This window comes from Phodopus roborovskii, unplaced genomic scaffold (genome assembly GCF_943737965.1).
Source record: "Phodopus roborovskii unplaced genomic scaffold, PHOROB, whole genome shotgun sequence".
NCBI classification, from domain to species: Eukaryota; Metazoa; Chordata; class Mammalia; order Rodentia; family Cricetidae; genus Phodopus; species Phodopus roborovskii.
The window spans coordinates 9068498-9087840 of NW_026126480.1; the positions used below are offsets into that span (position 1 = coordinate 9068498).

At 44.2% G+C, this 19343-nt stretch overlaps 1 protein-coding gene and 1 pseudogene across 1 annotated transcript in view; one reads left to right on the plus strand and one right to left on the minus strand.

The window, feature by feature from the left end:
- Positions 1-9558: 9558 nt before the first annotated feature.
- Positions 9559-17085, minus strand: LOC127228929 (60S ribosomal protein L15-like; annotated as a pseudogene).
- Gab2 (GRB2 associated binding protein 2) overlaps positions 16919-19343 on the plus strand; it is a 163715-nt gene continuing 161290 nt past the window's right edge. Inside the window, exon 1 of the mRNA XM_051192265.1 lies at positions 16919-17158. Within this exon, the coding sequence (XP_051048222.1) occupies positions 17084-17158 (75 nt within the window). The 5' untranslated portion in view covers positions 16919-17083. The remainder of the gene's footprint in view (positions 17159-19343) is intronic.

The window sequence follows — 19343 nt, forward strand, 5'->3', positions numbered from 1 at the left end:
TAACATAGTTAAGAGAGAGAGAGAGAAATACTACAAATAAAGCCCTCAGCCTCCAAAGAAACTAAAACCAGAACTTCCTAGTAACCAAAGAATGTTGCATCTTAAATCTCAGCATGTTGTAAAACATACCTTTGGCCTCTAATTTCCTTGTTATAGAGGGAGAAGGGAATTAAAATTGAAGAAAAAAAAACATGATTGAGCTTAAATGCATTCTAGTAAGAAGAAACTGAAAATGGGGCAAAGGGTACTAGGTCAAGCCATTTACTTTAGCTTATTATACCTCAATCAACCTCAGGATGGATGGATGATGGATACAGGCTGCCTTCAAACTTATGGTCCTCTTCCTTCACCCTCCCAAGTCCTAGGATTACAGGCATTCACTGCTCTGCTTTGCCTCACCTATATCCTTCCTTCTTTCCTGATAAGATCTTATGTAGTCCAGGCTGGCCTGGTACTCACATGTAGCTGAAGATGGGCTTGAACTCCTAATCCTCCTACCTTCCTCCCATGTGCTAGAATTACAGATTTGCACTACCATGCCAGGTTTGTGTGCCATTGGAAATCAAATCCAGGCTTCCTTTCATGCTAGACAACCACTCCACCAACTAAGGTCCATCCCTAGCCAGCCTCATTTTTTTTAATGAGTTTATAATTGTATCTTCCCTGTTTCCTTCTTTGGATTATTTTAGTATGTATATAGATTGATGAAAGAACTTGGTTGAGAACTACTGATACTCTCCCAAAGTGATGGGCATGTGTTATTTGAAAAATACTCCTCTAATAATAGAAACTTAACAGACCTAGTTAGTAAAAGGTTTGGTATTTTATTTATTTTATTTCAGTTTGGTTTGGCTTTAAAAAAAAACTGTAAGTATACAGCTGTAAGTATATTTGGCAGTACTTGGGTTATTACAACTATGACTGACTCATCCTTATCCATATGCTGGCCCAACAAGAAATGCTGGTTTTGTTTTTATTAGGATCCTAGTTTAAAAACAAAAACCCTTTTGCTAGCCATCATATCCCATTTCCAAGCTACCATATATAAACAACCCTCTCTGTATTTCCCCCTATTCTTGATGATTTGCCAACTACCCTTGTAAGTAGATGAGTTCGTAGCAACTCACTGCCTTGATTCTACTCTAACAGAAAGGAGATTGGGCAAGCTGCTCCCTGATTGGTTTGATCAGTTGATTGCAATACGGCATTGAACCCAGGACCTCACACATGCTCAACGGACATTCTCCCACTTGCTCCACTAGCTTACACTCATAACCTTAGGAGAACTTTTTCTATTCTCAGAATTGCTATAAGAAACTAAACCTGTGTGTAGTTCCTTACTGTTCAAAAAATGCGGTGACACTTTTGCTTCTCCCAAGCCTCCTCTTCTCCAATACAGAACTCAGCTGGACAAGTCTGTCTTTCCCTGAGGTGGTGTTCCCCTTCAGGTCACTCCTCAGAAGTAAGTCCTTCAAATGTGGCTCTCGGGCAGCTAAAAGCTTCCCTCCATTGTTCCTCAGTGGCTCCCAAAGTGTGTGTCCTGTGATGATATTCTTGACATGAGAAAAACTTTGAAGCCACCTTGCATCACTGTCTACCTTATAGCCTGTGGTGGTTGCTGTATCTCCTGTAAATACTACTAAAGAATCTTAACTACACTTTGAGAGGACTCCCAAGCAATTCCAGTCTCCTGCACTTTTGGATAACAGACAGCTATAAGTCATTTACCCACAGCATGAGACAGTTGAAGCACACCACATTATCCCACTGAAGATTACTACTAATATGTAGCATTTCCTTTGCAATTCCTGAGCCAGCTGCTGGTGACGAACACCTTTAATTACAATATTCAGGAGGCAGAGGCAGGTAGATCTCTGTGAGTTCCAGGACAGCCCGGTCTAAAAGCAGAGTTCTAGGACAGACAGGACTGTTACACAGAGAAACCCTGTCTCAAAAAATACAAGGCAAGACCTGGTTTCATCCAATTAGTATATGTCTGGCCAGTGATCTAAAATGTAATCCCCACCTATTGCACTCTGCATTATAAGATCTCACCCTGGGAAACTGTGCAAGATTTCCTGCCAGAACATTTTCTGAGTATTTGGTAACAAGGAAATGGTACTGATTGCAGAAGACCCTACTGTAAGTCTGACATTCTATTTTTCTGGATGTGTTACACTCAGAAGAGACAAGCCACCTACAAAATAAGAGTAAATCTCCTATAGTGTTGGGAGAGCAGTGAGATTATAGCAGGGTTTCATAAATTGAAAGCATTTACCAATTGCAAGGTCCCGCAACAGAAATGCTTTCAAACTTAAAAATAAAACATATCTATATTAACTAATGTATATATGTATTGTACATTATATATTCATGTCAAATGAAGGTAGGTTGGTTGGTTTTCGTTTCATTTTTTTGTTGTTTGTTTGCTTGTTTGTTGTTTGGTTGGTCGGTCGGTTGGTTGGTTGGTTTTTGAGACAGGGTTTCTTTGTGTAGCCCTGGCTGTTCTGGAACGAGCTCCTTGACCAGGCTGGCCCGGAACTCACATAGATCCTCCTGCCTCTGCCTCCTGAGTGCTGGGATTAAAGGTATGTACCACCCAGCCTCAAATGAAATTTTGTACCTAGTAAGATTATGTGAAATTTTTGAACAGTTAGGTTTTGATCTGTGGGTAAATGCTGTATATGTAAAGGGGAGAATCAGTTATTCAGGGCAGTAGTGCTATGGCTTTTCCTTCAAAGTCTTTCTAAGCTCTCAGTGCAGGTCAATAAACTTTTATTGACCACTCACTGTGCCACACCTAGTAATGCACTCTCTGGACAGAGAGAACTATTACATGCCCACTTGTTTTAGAGACTCCCAATTCATACAGTCTCTGTCAGAGACTATTATTGATACTAATTGAGTATATCTAGGATAGAACAGCCCATAACTGTCATTTTCTTAAACAGTCAAGTAACTAGTAAGCAAGAGTTTAACTGCTCTGAGAAAAGTTTGGAGGGGTTTGATTCTTTGTGTATATAATAAAGGACAATTAATTATACAAATGTCCTACTCAATGAACATGATAGTGGGTTTGTTCTCTGTATTCTTTGGTGTTGCTGCTGTTTGAGACTTGCTTTTTCCATGCCAGCCAGGATGTATAGACCAGGCCTGCTTCAAACTTGGGGCAACCTGCCTCAGACTCCCACTTCCTGGGATTAGAGGTATATGCAACCTTGCCTGTTTGTTCCCTGAACTTTTAAGCAGTTTCTTATGCCTCTATATGAAGTATGAGAAACAAGCCAGCAGAATGATACCTCTGGGAACCCTTTTCATCACAGCCTGCCTTAGCTCTCACCACACATTGCTCTTCCTCCAACACTTCTCCCATATTTCCTCCTCTCTATGTATGTATTTTTCTCACACTCCAGTTCCTCTTATACTAGCAATATATCAGTGTCCAGGTGCTTCCCCTTCCTTTTTCCACTCCAGCACTCCCAGACATGTCAATTTTATTGAAAACAACTCTATCATTTTTCTAGGTACTAATGAGTGCAAGTTAGTATTGTAAAAAAAAAAAAATCAGAATGAACTGTTTGTTGATAAATGACCACACACACACCACAAAACAAAAACTCATAGAATCAAAGAAGGAATCAAAAGTAATATCAGTTGGTAGAGTATTTGCCTAGCATACTTGAAACCTGGGTTTCATTTCCAACACTGCATAAACCAGATACAGTAGTACATTCCTATCATCAGGGCACTTAAAAGTGGACTTTTAAGAGGAATGAGGACTTCAGGTCACCTTCAGCTACATAATGAGTTCAAGTCCAGCATAGACTACATGAGGGTCTCTTATTTTTTTAATTTTTTTTTAAATTAATGGGCCAAATCTGGTGGTATATGCCTGAAATCCCATCACTCAGGAGGCTGAGGCGAGAGAATAGCTAGTTTGAGGTTAACCCGAGTTTCATAGATGCTCTCTCAAAACAGAAATGATCTGGAGATTCAACTAATTGTCTTTATGATCTGTGTTTCTAAAGGTGATTTCTGTGGCATCTCTTCTGGCTTAGTTTCTTGAATACAATGAATTGGCAAGTGACTTCCCCAGGATGGGTCTGTACTGCTTCACTGTTACAGTCCCATGTATATGACATTCAGTTAATATTATTCAGCTGAGAGATTGGGCTGAAATTGCTGAGATTTTTTTTCAGTTTATGATGTTCTCCAAGATTACTCTAATTCTAGACAAGTTTCTTGCCTACAGTTTAAAGCAGTAACTACTTAAATCACCTAATTTAACAAATACCTATTGGTTACTCTGCCTGTCCATGTTGATGACCCAAAAGCAAGTTGAAATGTAAGTTGATCTGTTTCCAGTCCCCATAGAGGTGGTGAATAATTTTTTTAGTTAATCTGAATATACCTCTTGTGGTGCACTACTCAAATCCTACTGCAGAGATCTGCCCACCTCTTTCCTCAGAAGGATCTGGAAGTTCTAAGAAACTAGTCTTTGTTGGTCTTGGTATTCTGCTGCACTTGAGGTGGTAATTCCTCAACAAATCCTTACTGAGAATTGAATACCATTCCTAAGTAACAGACATTTGGATATAAGTATACTATTTTGTATTTGAAAGAAATACATGCTTTTCTAAGTGTTTTGAGGTTTAAATGATAACTAGATACATGCTGAAAAAGTTACATTTTTAAGACCTGACATGGTACATTCTTATAATCCCAATATTCAGAACCCTAAACCAGGAGGATCAACCACAAATTGGAGGACAGCCTATAAAGCAAGACTCTGGAGCGGGGGTTGGGGGGGGGGCAGAGCAGGGCTGGGGATGTGTCTCAGCTATAGAGCACTTGCTCTTGTTTGGGTCCCCAGGACCCTGTAAAACCAGACATGGTAGCACATGCCTATAATCCCAGAATCCATAGTAACCTTTATGAGGTAGAAGCAGGAAGATCAGAAGTTTACCATCATCCTTGGCTATAAGAGACTCTGTCTCAAAAAAAAAAAAAAAAAAAAAAAAAAAAGTGGGATTTTGTTTTTTTGTTTTTTACTTACAACAACCTATCCGTTCAATATGGGATGCAGCTCCATAGGAGAGTGCTGGCCTAGCATGCTCAAGGTCCTGGGTTGAATCTCCAGCACTACAAAAGAAATAAAAAGTAAACATTATTTTAACTTGGCCATGGTGTTGGATACCTTGTAATTTCAGTGGTAAGGATGATAAGGCACAGAATTACCATGATTTCAAGGCTAGCCTGGGCTACATAGTAACAATTGAGCAAGAGGGGAACATGAAGACTATGTCTCTAAACACCTAGCCAGAAAAAATATACTTCCTTTGCCCCTCCACCCAGTCCTGTTAGCCAATAGGTTCCTAGCAAACATTCTTGAACCCTTTGCTGAACAAACAGGTAGCCACCTGACCCAGAATGGACCTGTCTCGTTTTCTCTTGAGAAATAAGTTTGGGAACACAAAGGAGCATAGATCAAGTGCTGGAACCAGAAACACAAACTTAGGAGCTATCTGGCAACCAAGGGCCTCAAGGGTCAGAGAACGTGGGCTTGGGAAGAGCGTGCTCAGAGACACAAAACCTGGCTGGACAACTTTTGCTGTGTTGCTGTATTTTCTTTCTGGTTACTATCCTTCCTTGAGCCAAACTTACTCCGTTAGATAAAATTTACTTTTTTAAATTTGATACTGTTAGTATCAGTATGTAGCTCTGGCTGACCTAGGACTTATTATTTAGACAAGGATGACCTTGAATTGCTTCTATCTCCCCAGTGCTGAGATTGAAGGTGTGTGCCATCATGGCTGGCCCTGTGTGTGTGTGTGTGTGTGTTTCACATCATGCCTCCCGATCCTACCCATCTCTCTCCCCACCCCAAAATAAAACAAAATAAAAATTAAGAGAAAAAAGAAGGGGAAAAAAGGAAGAAAGGGAAAATGTCATCATGGAAGTTTCAGTGTGATACAATGAGTGATGCAGTAAACACCATTGTCTTTTTATTTATTTATTTTTTTTACATGCAGACATTTATCAAAAAGAATCATTCATCTGATTTGCTGTACCATTGATGCTGGGCCCTCACTGGGATTCTTCCTGGACATCCAATTACTGGCCTGTGTCATGGAGCTCCTGTAGGCCTGGGTCCATAAGACACACACACACACACACACACACACACACACACACAGTGCTCTAGCGGGTCACAGATGAGGTAGATGTTGGGGTGGATCTACACATACCCTGGTTCTGGGCCTGGGTAGTTGCAGGGTCAGCAGTAAACTCTCCCCACTTCATCACCAGGGTACACTCTCCAGGATTGCCCTGGCTAGTTCAGCCCTCACACCTATGAGCAAGGGGCCAGCTCTCTGACTTTCTCCCTGGTTAGTACTTAGATGGGATGCTCTGTTTTAAAGATTTATTTTTGTTTTTATTTATGTGTATGTATCTGAGTGTATGCCACATGTGTGTGGGTTCCTATGGGGCCCAAGAGGCAGCATCAGATCCCCTGGAGCTGGAGTCATAAGCCTGAGTCTAATGAAAGAGCAGAAAGTATTCAACTACTGAGCCATCTCTCCAACCCTTTCCTATTTAAAACAATGTTTGTTTCTATTATAATTCACTTTCTTATCAGTAAGTTTGCCTATTTGAGCTTAAATAGATTTAAAGTGGGCATCTGCTTTTACAGTTAAAGGAAGACAGATTAGGCTGGGAATGTAATTTTGCAGAGTGTTTGTCCAGCATGCATGAGGCCACACACTAGACTGTGTGACTTATAGAATTCTCTTCTCTATTTTTAAGTGTTATTTTTTTGTCATACCCACATGTTATTCCAGAAATTATGTTAATCATGAGATTATTTAGATGGGGGAATTTCTGATAAATAAGATACAGTAACATGGCAAGTGTCCTCTTCAATTTTTAGGATTCTTAATATGTCCTAAGTCAAAAAAAAAAAAAAAAAAAGAACAAGTATGGAAAGGCTTACTGATGGAGGAGGCTGACAGGGGTCTTATTCTGAAACTATCCATTGGATTAAAGAGGTCTTTAAGAACCAGTGTGCTGTGTTAGGCAGTAGTAGTGCACACCTTTAATCCCAGCACTCGGGTAGTAGAGGCAGGTGGATCTCTGTGAGAGGCCAGCTTGGTCTACAGAATGAGTTCCAGGACAGCCAGGGCTACATAGAGAAACCCTGTCTTGAAAAACAAAACAACAATGCAAAAATATGTTTTACAGCTTCCCAAAGCATCTATAAAGGTTCTGCCTTCAGGAACTATATTAGGAATTCCCTTGTCATAGGTTTTAACTGTGTATCAGGCCAGTCTAAACTAAGAAATGGAAGAGACTTAAACAAATGTTTGTGTTTAGAATATCCCAGGATATGCTGTTGACTTCATCATGAACAATGATGGCCAGACCTACAAAAATAGGAGAAAGACCTCAATCGTCAAAACAATGCCTAATGCTTTGGGCTTTGTCCACGTGTTTATCATCATCAGACAAGCTCTTGGACATGTTGTCTTGACTTGGAACTAACAGAAATCTACCTGCCTCTGCCTACTGGATGCTAGGGTTAGAGACATGTGCCACCACACCTGGCCATCACACACTCTTTGAATCCTGGTAGATGTCAAAGCATGCCACCTCAGACATTTTTAAAAAACATTTATAGAAAACAGGAATTGTTAACTGCCAAGTTCATTGATTGGATTAGAGAAATTTCAGAGGTGAATCTTTGAGTTTTTTTCCCTAGAACACTGTGAAAATATTAAATTATAAATGCTGCCAATATATTTCTAACCACTCTAGGAAAAGAAAATGACAAATGAATTCTCAACTTTTCTGAGATATACTGGACCCTGGATATGCTTGCATGTCATTTGACTTCAAGTGCTTTCCCCTTTTAGTCAATTGTGCTTAATATGCTTTATAAATTCTAATCCCAGTGGAGCTGTCATTTAGAAGGGTGCTGAGCCGGACGCTGTTTTAATTCTGGCTTTTGTTTCAGCTACTAAATGTAATGCCACATGATTGTTGACCCAACAGTAATCCAGTTTAAAAAAAAAAAAGTCTTCAGGGTTACTACATCATCAAAATTAACCCTGATTACATCAAATTATGTTGAAACAGACCACAGATGTTTGCCCTGTTGCAGCAACTTGCTTGAGGGCTCCTCCAGAAGATACATCTGGGTGTCAGGAAGATATGTTTGGGGTTTATTTTTGTTCCAAAATATGAATGTGTGAGAGAAAACACCCTGTTCTCCCTCCAATGCTTGGTGGGAGCTGAAAACTTTTTGATTGTCCAGCAGTTAAAAATCATATTCATTCCCAAAGAGAAGGGACCCAAGACCTTTTGTACAATTTTCTGTAAGGGGAAAAGTAGTGTAGGAAGGAAAGCCAAATCCATTACGTATGCTCTTGTCAACGTAAGACCCAACTAGAGTAAAGGTGGGGTTTTCATTAGGCTGTGTGTGGTGGGTGGTGTGCTAGAGCTAGTTCATGCCAGCTGATGAGAAGCTGATGAGAATGGATTGTTTAGTTGTAAAGGGTAAGTTGGTTGTTAAGCAATATATAAATTATCATGAAAATAAGTGTTGGAGAACATGTGGACAGGTTGGAGCCTGGCTCATACATTGCAGGTAGGTGTGACTACTATGGAAAATAACCCAGCATTTGAACAGGGGTCTGGAGAGAGAGCTCAGCAGATCAGAACACTTGCTCTTCTTGCAGAGTGTTGGGTCTGTTTCTCAGCATCCACTTGGTGGCTCACTAAGGCCTCTAACTTTGGTTCCAGGGGTCAGACACCATCTTCTGGGCGCTGAAGACTCCTGTGCATATACACTCATTCAAGAAAACAGTCATACTTATAAAATAAGAAAATAAATATTGTTTTAAAGTTGCAAAGAGCAGATCTGCCTGGGCTACTCTTATGGTTTGGTTTTGAAATGTCCCTTACAGGCTCTGGTTCTGAGTGCTTATTCCCCAGCTGATGGTTTGGAAGGCTGTGTGTGGGACCTTTAAGAGGTGGGGTCTAGCTGACAAAAGTAGGTCACTAGGGTCAGGAGTTTGAAGACTATACCTGTCCCCATCCCTACCCCATCCCAGCTCCACCTTATGAAGAGTTTCTGCCACTTGCTGTCACTGCCACCAACTATGCTAATCTGCCGTTCTTTCTCCATTATGATGGCCTGAAACCATAACCAAATTAAATCTTCCCTGGAGTTAATCAATAGTGTGGTCACCATAATGCAAAGTAACTAATACTTAGTGAGATCCTGTCCAAAAAAAAAAAAAAAAAAAAAAGGAAAGAAAGAAAAAAAAGTTGATCATGATCAGAGACTTTTGTGTTTATGCAAAAGCTTGAAATGCAAGTCAGGTGTGGTGTGGTAATGCATACTTCAGTCTCAGTAGCTATCAGGCAGATCTCTTAGGAATTCAAGATTAGAATACATAGCCCAAGCTAGCCAGGGCTACAGAGTGAGATCCTGTCTTTCTTTTCTTTCTGTCCTAAGTTGTTTATTGGGTATGAATTTTACAAATATTATTTGTATTAGCAGTAATGGTGAAGCTTGAGAGTATTTCACCTTCTCCAGGCTATGAGGCAACCACAGATAGTGTAGTAGAATTTGCAGCACTTTTCCAAGGCCACAGCTCTTTCAGGCTACAAATGTCAGTTTACATATAGTCAGCCCACACATCTTTCTGTACTTGTGGACTGGTTTGGTAATACACTGGGTGTCAGAGTTCCTTCCAATAGCTTTATGGAATGAATCAATGGGGATAACCTATAAGAATTTATATGTGGAATGTTTATGAACCCAATTTCAAGACTCTCAAAACATCCATCTTTCTCTTCAGCAACTGACTTAAGCTGGGTAACACCATGATGGACAGGCTTGCCATAAGTTGTACCCTTAGAATTGGGCATTTGCATCCACCACATGGATACAAATTCTGTATATGGCCTAACCTTGCTTGACCTTGTACCCCGCCTCTGCAGTTTATCTGGATAGGTGGGGCTGGTAGCCCTATGAAGAACAGAAAGGGAGGTGTTGCCAGGGCAAGCTCTTAGAAAGAAGGGACTGCTTCTTCTTCCATAGCACCTAGATGTGTTTGTACGCACCTAGCTTGGCTCAGCTGATGGTTGCCACCATCATAAAAAGAAGATCCTGTCTTAAAAAAAAAATAAATAAAAGTGGTGGGGGGTGGAGTTGGAGAGATGTATCAGAAGCTAAGGGTACTTACTGCTTTTTCAGAGGACTAGAACTTAGTCCCTAGACCCCTGATGGTGGCTCAAAACCATCTATTACTCTGATTTCAGGGGATCCAATGTCCTCTTCTCTGTGGGCACCAGGCACATGTGGTATACATATATACATGCAGACAAAAAACACACACACACACCTTTAAAAACATTTCTTAAAGTTTGAAATATATGTTCATCCCAGCTTTCATAATAGCCTAAAAATACAAAAAACTAAAATATCCATCAGTTGATGAACAAGTAACTAAAATTTGGTTTATCTATTTAGTGGAATATAGTTCATCTGTTTTGTTTTTGTTTTGTTTTTTTAAAGACTGAAATTCTGAAAAATGCTACAACAGTGAATGTGCCTTAAACACATACAAAGTGGTCATGCATGGTAGTCAATGCTTTTAATTTCAGTACTGGGTAGCAGAGGCAGACAGGCACCCTTGTGTCTAAGACAATAGAGTTACAGGACAAGGGCTACAGAGTAAGACCCCCCTCTCAAAAAGAAAATTGTTTATTTAAGAAACGATGTCTCAAAACACTAAGTCATTTAAGTTTGCAGTTAAATAATGTTAATAACCAATGGAATTTTCTGGAAAGTGTGGTACACATGTTTGTAATTCTGCCAGCAGAGGAAGGAGGTGAGGGAGACCAAGGTCACCCTCAAGGGTTCAAGGCCTTGGGTACATAAAGAGGCACTGGATACATTATTAAGTTAGTGTTATTCATGTTGCTTATCTTTATGCTGGGAATACAAAATAATGGTGTATTAGTGTGCATTTCTTGACTCTGTATTCAAGGACATTAAAATGATAGCCTGAAATGTTCATGGATGGGAGGGGTGGATGAATATTTACTGGCAAATGCTGTAAAGCAATCTCCCCTCTACCAGAAAGACAGTTTTTAAAGCATTCAACAGCTCCTCACAAGGTTTGGGCCAGTCATCTTGGGGACCTGGGAAGAAATACCCAAAGCTTTTGAAATCCCTACAAAAATAAAGATCAGATCTGCAACCTACAGACCCACATAGTATGCAATGCAACTTTTGGTACAGGGACTAGTGGTTGTTTTCCTTTGCAGGGGTGGGCAGAGTACTTCATAGTCCAGAAATTCTGCATAGGTTAGGCCTCCAGACTACGGCAATCTTCCTCCCTTTGCTTCTTGAGTGCTAGAATTACAAGAATCATAAACCATCATACCTAGTATAAGAATGTCTGCTCATGTTTGTAGCATGAATTCTAATTGTTCTTAATAATAAAAACTCAGAGTCAGATATTGGGGTTAATGCTGAAGATCAGAGAAGCAAAGCAGCCAGCCACTAGAGAGTTCTTTTCTCTATCAGTGCTCAGACCAAAGGGGAGATCCTGCCCTCAGACTGCCTCCTCTGCCTGCTTAGACTGTACTTAGACCATACTGCTCCTCAGACTGCATCTCTCTTCTGTCTCCACCCGCTTAGTGCTAGGGTTAAAGGTGTAGAAACCCAAGTGCTGAGATCACCTTTGTGTGAACTTTTTTTCTCTTTTAGACTGATGCAATCTCATGTAGCCCAGGGTGGCCTAAACTAACAGAGATCCCTCTGCCTCTGTCTCCCAAGTCCTGTGATTAAAGGTGTGTGCCACCCCTGCCTGGCCTCTATGGCTAAATGGAATGGCTAGCTTTGCATTCTGACCTTAAGGCAAGCTTTATTTGTTAGATCATAAACAAAATATCACCACACATGTTCTATGAAACTACTTTGATTTGGGATATGATTTCTCCCGCTTTTCTAGTATTATGTGGGGAGAGAAGCTTAATGCTAGATTTCAGGGCTATCAGTAAAGCCAGGAGTCAGGATTACCAGAAAGATTCAGTGCTTAGTCCCAGAGAGGAAGAAATCAGGCATCTACCATAGTAGCTGGATTTGGAAACTAAAGGTTAACAGAGTTAGCTCTCTGGAGCCTGAGGGTAGAAATCAAAAGGTCAAAGGAACCAAGGATTTTGAAACTCCCCCAAGAGTTACAGATGTTAACTGGCCAAGCTCTCCAGCCCTAAGCTACAATTCCAGCTAATAACCATCTTCAGTGGGGCAACTTCAGGATTCCTTGAATCTGCTCAGCCTTTCCAGCTGGGATGGTGACTGTGGTAGGACTCTATCCTTCTGAAGTATTCTGAGTGTTCAGTAGTCCACAGTCCTACTTGTCATCCTTTCAAAGATGGATTCTTTTGACCTCACAACAAATACAGAATGGCCATGTATTATGTATCTGACCTCAGAAATGAAGATATACTCCTGCCCTCAAGGAACTCATAACTCTGGCTAAGTATTTCCAGTAAAGAACATGTGATAAGCTGGATGTTGGTGGTGTATGCCTTTAGTCCCAGCACTAGGGAGGCAAAGGCAGGTGGATCTCTGTGAGTTCAAGGCCAGCCTGGTCTATAGAGCTAGTTCTAGGACAGGCTGGGAAGCAATACAGAGAAACCTGGTCTCAGAAAACAAAACAAACAAACAGACAAAAAAACATGTGGTAAGCTCTGGGGAAATGGGTCTTGACTTGTAGTCAAGACTTGTAGTCTAATTTAAGCCACTTCTCTGTGGAGCAGGTAAGGAGCTGCTCCTTGTTTACAGTACACAGTACTATTTAGGAGAGTGACAACTGGATTTACAGCAGGATCTGCATAACAGAGAGATGTTGCTTTACCCACCATGGCAAGAGAAAGGGTATCTAAAAAAAATGAAGGGTCTCCCTTCCTCCAGCTATCAGACTACTAAACAGATGAAGAATACTTGCTCTCTCTCTCCCTCTCTCTCCTTCATGGAGCACAGCTGAAGCCCTGTGCTAGCCAGAGTAGGGACTTGCCTCCTTCTGACAATTTTGGGGATAGACTGGAGCTAGGGCAATGATGGGTCAGTGATAAATAGGACCACACATTGACCAGAATTGCTTAGTTACATATGTCTTTTGCCCTCTGGTTAAACTTAAGTCAGTGCTCCCCACAAGGTGAACTTGGGGTTAGGGACATGAGTCACTGACACTTTTTAGTTCTCAACATGGCCACAGTGAGTAAAGTTCCTTTCTCCCTTTATTGGTATATGAGGACAGGTGACTGTAGCTTGCTCAGGTTGCCAGGGACTAGATTTTCAGCTAATGACTCCAGGAACATTGTCACTCCCACCACTATTGATGGTTTCTTTTCTTTTTTTTTTTTTTTTTTTTTTTTTTTTTTTGAGTCAGGGGCTCATTTTATAGCTCTAGCTGTTCTGGAATTCACTCTGTAGACCAGGCTGGCCTTGAACTCAGAGATCTGCCTGTCTCTGCTTCCCAGAGTGCTGGAATTAAAGAAGGTGTGTATGTCTGGTTGGTTCTGGTTATTGACAAAGGTGAAATTGAAAAAATGTACTAGCTCAAACTTTTCAAAGAAGTTTATCAAACTTCTCAACAGAGAAGAAGTCCAACCAAGTCTTAGTCACAACCCAAGCCCACCATCCACAGCCTGGGGTAACAGGGTAATTTAATGAGGGTAATAAAGTTGGTCCAAAGTAACCAGGAGCACATGATACCCCCGCCCCCCCAAGTGAGTGTCCTGAAAGCTACCAGCTAAGATGGCTCATATGGTCACACTGGCTGTCTCACAGCACACAGCACAGCACTCAGCTCTGAGATTAACCTGTCAGCTAAATTGAAGAGGAGAAAAGGCAGAAGGTCTAGGACACAAACATCCAATCTGACTAGCAGGCCAGTCACTGACGTCAATCCTGAAGAGAATGGTATTAATCACTCTGGCCTGGTGTGCAGTTAAGGGCAGCTCTCTCCAGCTCTCCCAACCCATTCCTGGGATCCTTCCACGAGCCATGCACCTGCTGCTGGCCACAAACCCTCAACTTTGAGACAGGCACGAATGCAGGCTGCCTTTGATAACATTCAAAGCCACACTACACCCTTTGGAGCCCAGGTTTTGTGGAGGAGAAAGGAAAAGGGGCATAGGTGGTGTCTGGGTCCACCCCCTCCATACCCTTTAATCTCTACAGGGTAATCCTCCCCTAGAATGGTCATTTCCTGGGAACTTAATGAGAATATAGGATTAATGTCCCAAGGAACTCTTGGAGATGGCTATTAATTTCTCTCAGGAAATACCAGTGGTCTTTAATCAAAATTGCCTAAACTACAAGCTAGTGAAGCATGCCCTTACAAGACTTAGGGGGCGGCTGTCACTCCACCTATTTCCGATAGGTGGCGCCCACCTTCATGTAAATAAACCATTCACGTAATTGTGTTTTCCATCCCCCCTCCCCAGGGAGATGGGGGATGGGGAACACAGCAACGAGTAGAGAGGACTTAGTAAAGGTCCAGACAGGAGCATTCTGTCCAAGGGCTGTTTCCTCGCCTAACACACTTCTGAGACTCTGAAGACAGATCTAGGGACCCCCACAACAGTCCTGTTTGTGGTGTGCAGCAGCTCATCCTGGGCAGCAAGTGATAAGAAAGGGAGGGTGAGAGTCAGGGCAGGCGAGCCAGAGCACTAAGCAGGGCCCCTTTCTCCAAGCTTTGAGGAAGGATCAGGGTGTTCAGAGGACTTTCCAAAACCCAAATGCAACTGTAACTGTTGTATTTCAAGACCCTTCCTGCCTTTGATCACAAAACACCAGACTTCTGTTTGTTTCCATGTGGACTTATAAATAATGACTCGGGTCTTTGTTAAACAAAAGCAACCCAAACTAACAGCTGAAGAGTCTCCCAGCCTGTGTCTTGAGTCATATAATTCTCAGATAAGAGGGGTTCCTACACTCCTAGGAAAGAATAGGGCATATTTATGCTTGACTTCCATCACAGACCCTAGAAGCGGCCAATCCTTGCAGATTTCTCAGGCTGCAATCCTGGAGACTTGGCCCCATGACTGGATGTGAATAGAATCAGAGTTTATTTTGACTGGGAGTCACTGCCTCCCGATTGATTTGGCAGACTTAAGTATTTCGATATTTATGTCTCACAAAGAGTTTAAGGTCCTGTGAGCCAGAAGTTTAAAATGGTGGCTTAAGAATCCCTAAATTGAAAAGTCAAGGATGATATGGCACCAGATACAGCCTAAGCATTCTGGCTTCATAGTCCATCCAGCAGCACACTGGTTACTTGAAGGTCCATGAAAAATGAAGGCAAGGGGAGTGGTCTCTTCACCTCTCAGGGTGCCTAGAAAATCTAAGCACCTGGTAGGGACTGGATTTCACAACCTGATTGAAATGACTGAAGAATTCTCCAAAAAATCAAAACCTACCGGCATAAAGGATGCCGGCTATCTAAAACAACTAGCCTAGCTGCGCCAAAACAGAGAAATGAGCAAAGTATCCAGAAACATAATCTTATGTGGAGGCACGGGGAATTCTGCTTCTCCAGGTTGTCATCAACTGCACAACTCCCCATTGATGATGTGGATAGCTAAGCAGCTTCCCAGAGAAACTAGAGAAGAGCCTACCTCTTAAAGCTGTTTGTATGGGTGCTTTGTGAGTTAAAAAAGAACTCTTACCAAAGAGTTCTGCTTTGGGCTTTCTTTTGCCTCCGCCTCCCCCCTGGAGCACTGGTGTTAGGTGTGTGCTTCCTTGTACTTTAGCTCATCCTTCTCACCATAAAGCAGAGAGAAAGAGATCATTATAGTCACATTTATATATGAGAGATCTCATTGCCTAAGTGAGTGGAAACTCCAAAGTTTTTTTAAATCACAGTTTCTTATTCTTCTACACCACCTTGCTTTTCCATTCACTACGAAATACATCATTGACTAATTGTTGCTTCCTCCATTCTGCAACTCTTACAGTTTCCTTTTACTGGATTCAGCTTTTCCAGAGGCAATATGGGAGAGAGCCAGCTGGACTTTGTTTCCTAGCAATAAGGTCCAGTCCCCTTCCTGCACGTTTGGTCTGCAGCAATCTACCACTCAGAAAAAAACAGGTGCGACATCCCCCTCCTCCCTCCCAACACACCTGGATTAGAAATGGCTGCATTGTGTCCGTGTGGGACTTCAGGCTATCTGTAAAGTGGGTATAATTACTGTCTACCCGATTGGTAAGTTAATGAAGACAATCACTATGAGCAATGAATGCAAAAGTTCGCAGCACACAGTAGGTCTGTTTCCTTCTCTGGCCTAGAGAGCTGTGAGAGTTAACTTTCAGAGAAGCAGGACACTCATTTCAGCCAGAATCGGACTTATTGAAACCTGAAACTGTGAGAATGGACAGGAAACTGGAGCAGCCCTTGGATCTCTTTCCCACAGGACCCTGGAGTGGGGGTTGGGGGGAGGGATAGGATCGGTGTTTGGTCGAGGGTGGGCAGCCTCTATCCTTCACTCTCCCCAGCACCAGCACCAGCTCCAGCACCAGCTCCAGCCAGCAGGTCTTCACGACCCCGCCTGCAGCTCTAGGCTTCGGGGGGGGGGGGGGAGAACCCAGCCAAGATCCTGAGGGCACACCGGCTGGGCTGGCGACAGCTCTGCTGGCCTCCTGGCCTCCAGGCCTGGAGGGTCCGAAGCCTGGGTAGTTGGCCTCTGTGCAGATCGCCCTCAGGGACCCCGCGGGGGCTGTGGGCGTGGCGAGAGCCCGCCTGCTGAGGCGCCCTGGCGGGGCTGGCTGGGAGTGTGTGTGTGCGCGCGCGCGCGCGGCGGCGCTGTGTGTGTGGGGGGGGGTGTTGTCGAGCGCGCGCAGGCAGCCGGGCCCGCGCGCCGCGCCGCCTCGTCCTCGCCCGGGGCTGCCCGGCCCCTCCCCTCCACCGCGAGCTGCGCACCGGCAGCCGGCTGACCCAGCAAGCAGCCCGCGCCCTTGTCCGCGCGAGCCGGCGGCGGGCTCCAGACAGCCGGCGACATGAGCGGCGGCGACGACGTGGTGTGCACCGGCTGGCTGAGGAAATCGCCTCCCGAGAAGAAGTTGAGGCGCTATGTGAGTGAGGCGAGCGGGCGCGGCCCTGAGGGCGAGCGGGCGGGCGGACGGACGGGCGGGCGGGCGAGCGGACGGGGGGGGGCGTCCCGTGGCCTCTGAGGTGGGGACGCTGAGAGAGGCCGGGGTGGGGGGGCGGCGGGCCGGGGCCCCGCGGCCTCCGAGGGCCGGAGCGGCGGGGCGCGAGCGGGGCGCTGCACACCTGTCACAGGTGCGCCGCCGAGGGGCGGGGCGCCGCCCGGGGCTGCGGCTCGGCGGCTGCCGCTGCTGGTCGCCGGCCTCCCCGGGAACTCCGCGCCGTGCCGAAGTTTGTAGCGATTGTTCTGGGCGACCCGGAGAGTTGACGCCCGGGGCTGAGGGGGCCGAGTCGCCCCCCAGCGGGAGGGTAGGCTGAGGGGCCGCGCGGTCCCCGGCCCACAAAGGGCGAGGCGCCGCGCCCCTCTCCGGGTCCCTTTCTCTGCCCGCCCCTCCCCGGTGGCCGCCGGCTTCCTTCCAGTCCGCGGCCGCTGCATCACCGGCAGCGTCAGCGGCATGTGCAGCGCTTGTATTAAGTGACTCATTTGTTTGTCCCCCTTCTTTCCCATTATCCCGTATGTCTCTCACAGCCCCTTCACCCGCCCCACCACCACCACCCCGCGCGGTCGCCCTCCCCACGGGGTGACACTGCAATTTGGTCCGCTGTAACTGGCCAGAGTTTTGTGTTGTGCAGCCCTTGGTGTCTGGGGTCTGGAGAGATCATGGTTCTCAATTGCTAGGTGGTGCTAACTGACAGTGTTTACTGAAAATGCTGGGACAAGCTGTCCCCTCTAGGTGAGAAACTGACCACGGTGGTGGTGGTGGTGGGGGGCGCCTGCTCCTTCCTTAGCGAGGTCAAGGAACAAAGTGCTGCCAAGATCTGAGACGGGTTAGTCCGAGGAGTTTAGAAACGGAAAGTCCGTTAAAGGAGTGCAGGTTCTCCCATCTTCCTCCTCTTCACTTGCCAAGAAACGTCCTTGTTATGCTGCCCGGGAGTGCTGGACTCTGAGAAATCACTCCCACAGCCTGGAAGTGAGCGGTTGCTTCCAGCTGCAGTGCATCAAGGGAGCTCCCAGCAGACCCTGCCCTCTGTCAGCTGCACCAGTGGCTGGCCATGGGGGACAGAGCTTACCAGAGTTTCCTGTCTCTGCTCCCCAGATCAGAATCAAGGGACTTCTGGCCTCTGGACTGAGGAAGTGACATTCTGTTTTTCAAAGGAAGTGCTGTTGTTGGGGAGTGCAAGTGTGTCAATGAAATCAGACCCTGACTTAGGTCATTTGTGTGGGGGTGGGGGGAATCTAAGGATTCAGTGTGTGGCTTTTGAACAGGAACAAAGATTTGACATACAGTAATAGTGTAGAGGTGTTTTAGCTTTAACACTCATTTGGGGGGTTCTGATGTGAGTAAAATATTTTCATTACTAAGAGAGGGGTTTGTGTTGTTTTGTTTTGTTGCCTGTTGCTGTAACCCAGACATGCAATTTCACCACGTGCATTTGAGAGCCAGAGTTAGGAGGATCAGAGGTTCAAAGCCAGCATAATTCCAGCATTCTAGGCCAGCTTAAGCTAGATGAGATCCTGTCTCTCTTTCGAATACACACAACCCAGCCCCCCAAAACCCAACAAACAATATAAATGAATGTGCAAGTAAACACGTGGCTCAGTGGGTAAAAGTACTTGTCCCACAAGCCTGGTGACTTAAAGTTGATCCCCTGGAGCCCATATAACAATAAAGTATGTATATATATTTACTCACTCAAAACTCTCTGTCATATACACAATAATAATGATTAAAGAAATTGGTGGAACTTTTTTTTTTTTTTTTTTTTTTTGGTCTGGGGGGTGTGGTTGCTCATGCCTGTAATCCCAGCACTTGGAAGGTGGAGGCAGGAGTATCAAGAGTTCAAGACCATCCTTGGCTACATAGTGAGCTCAAGATCAGTCCAAACTACAAGACCAGCCAGTGGAATAGTGTCCTGCTTTAAAAACAAAACAAAACAAAAAACAAAAACAAAAAAACCATGCAACTTTCTAATTAGAAGGGAATGTAACAGTTGAATGCTTGCTTAGCTTACAAGATGTCCTGGGTTTTATCCCAGTACTGCATAAACAGGGCTAGATGGCACAAGTCTGTAATACCAGCATTCCAAGGAGGAGAAGGAAAGAGGACTAGA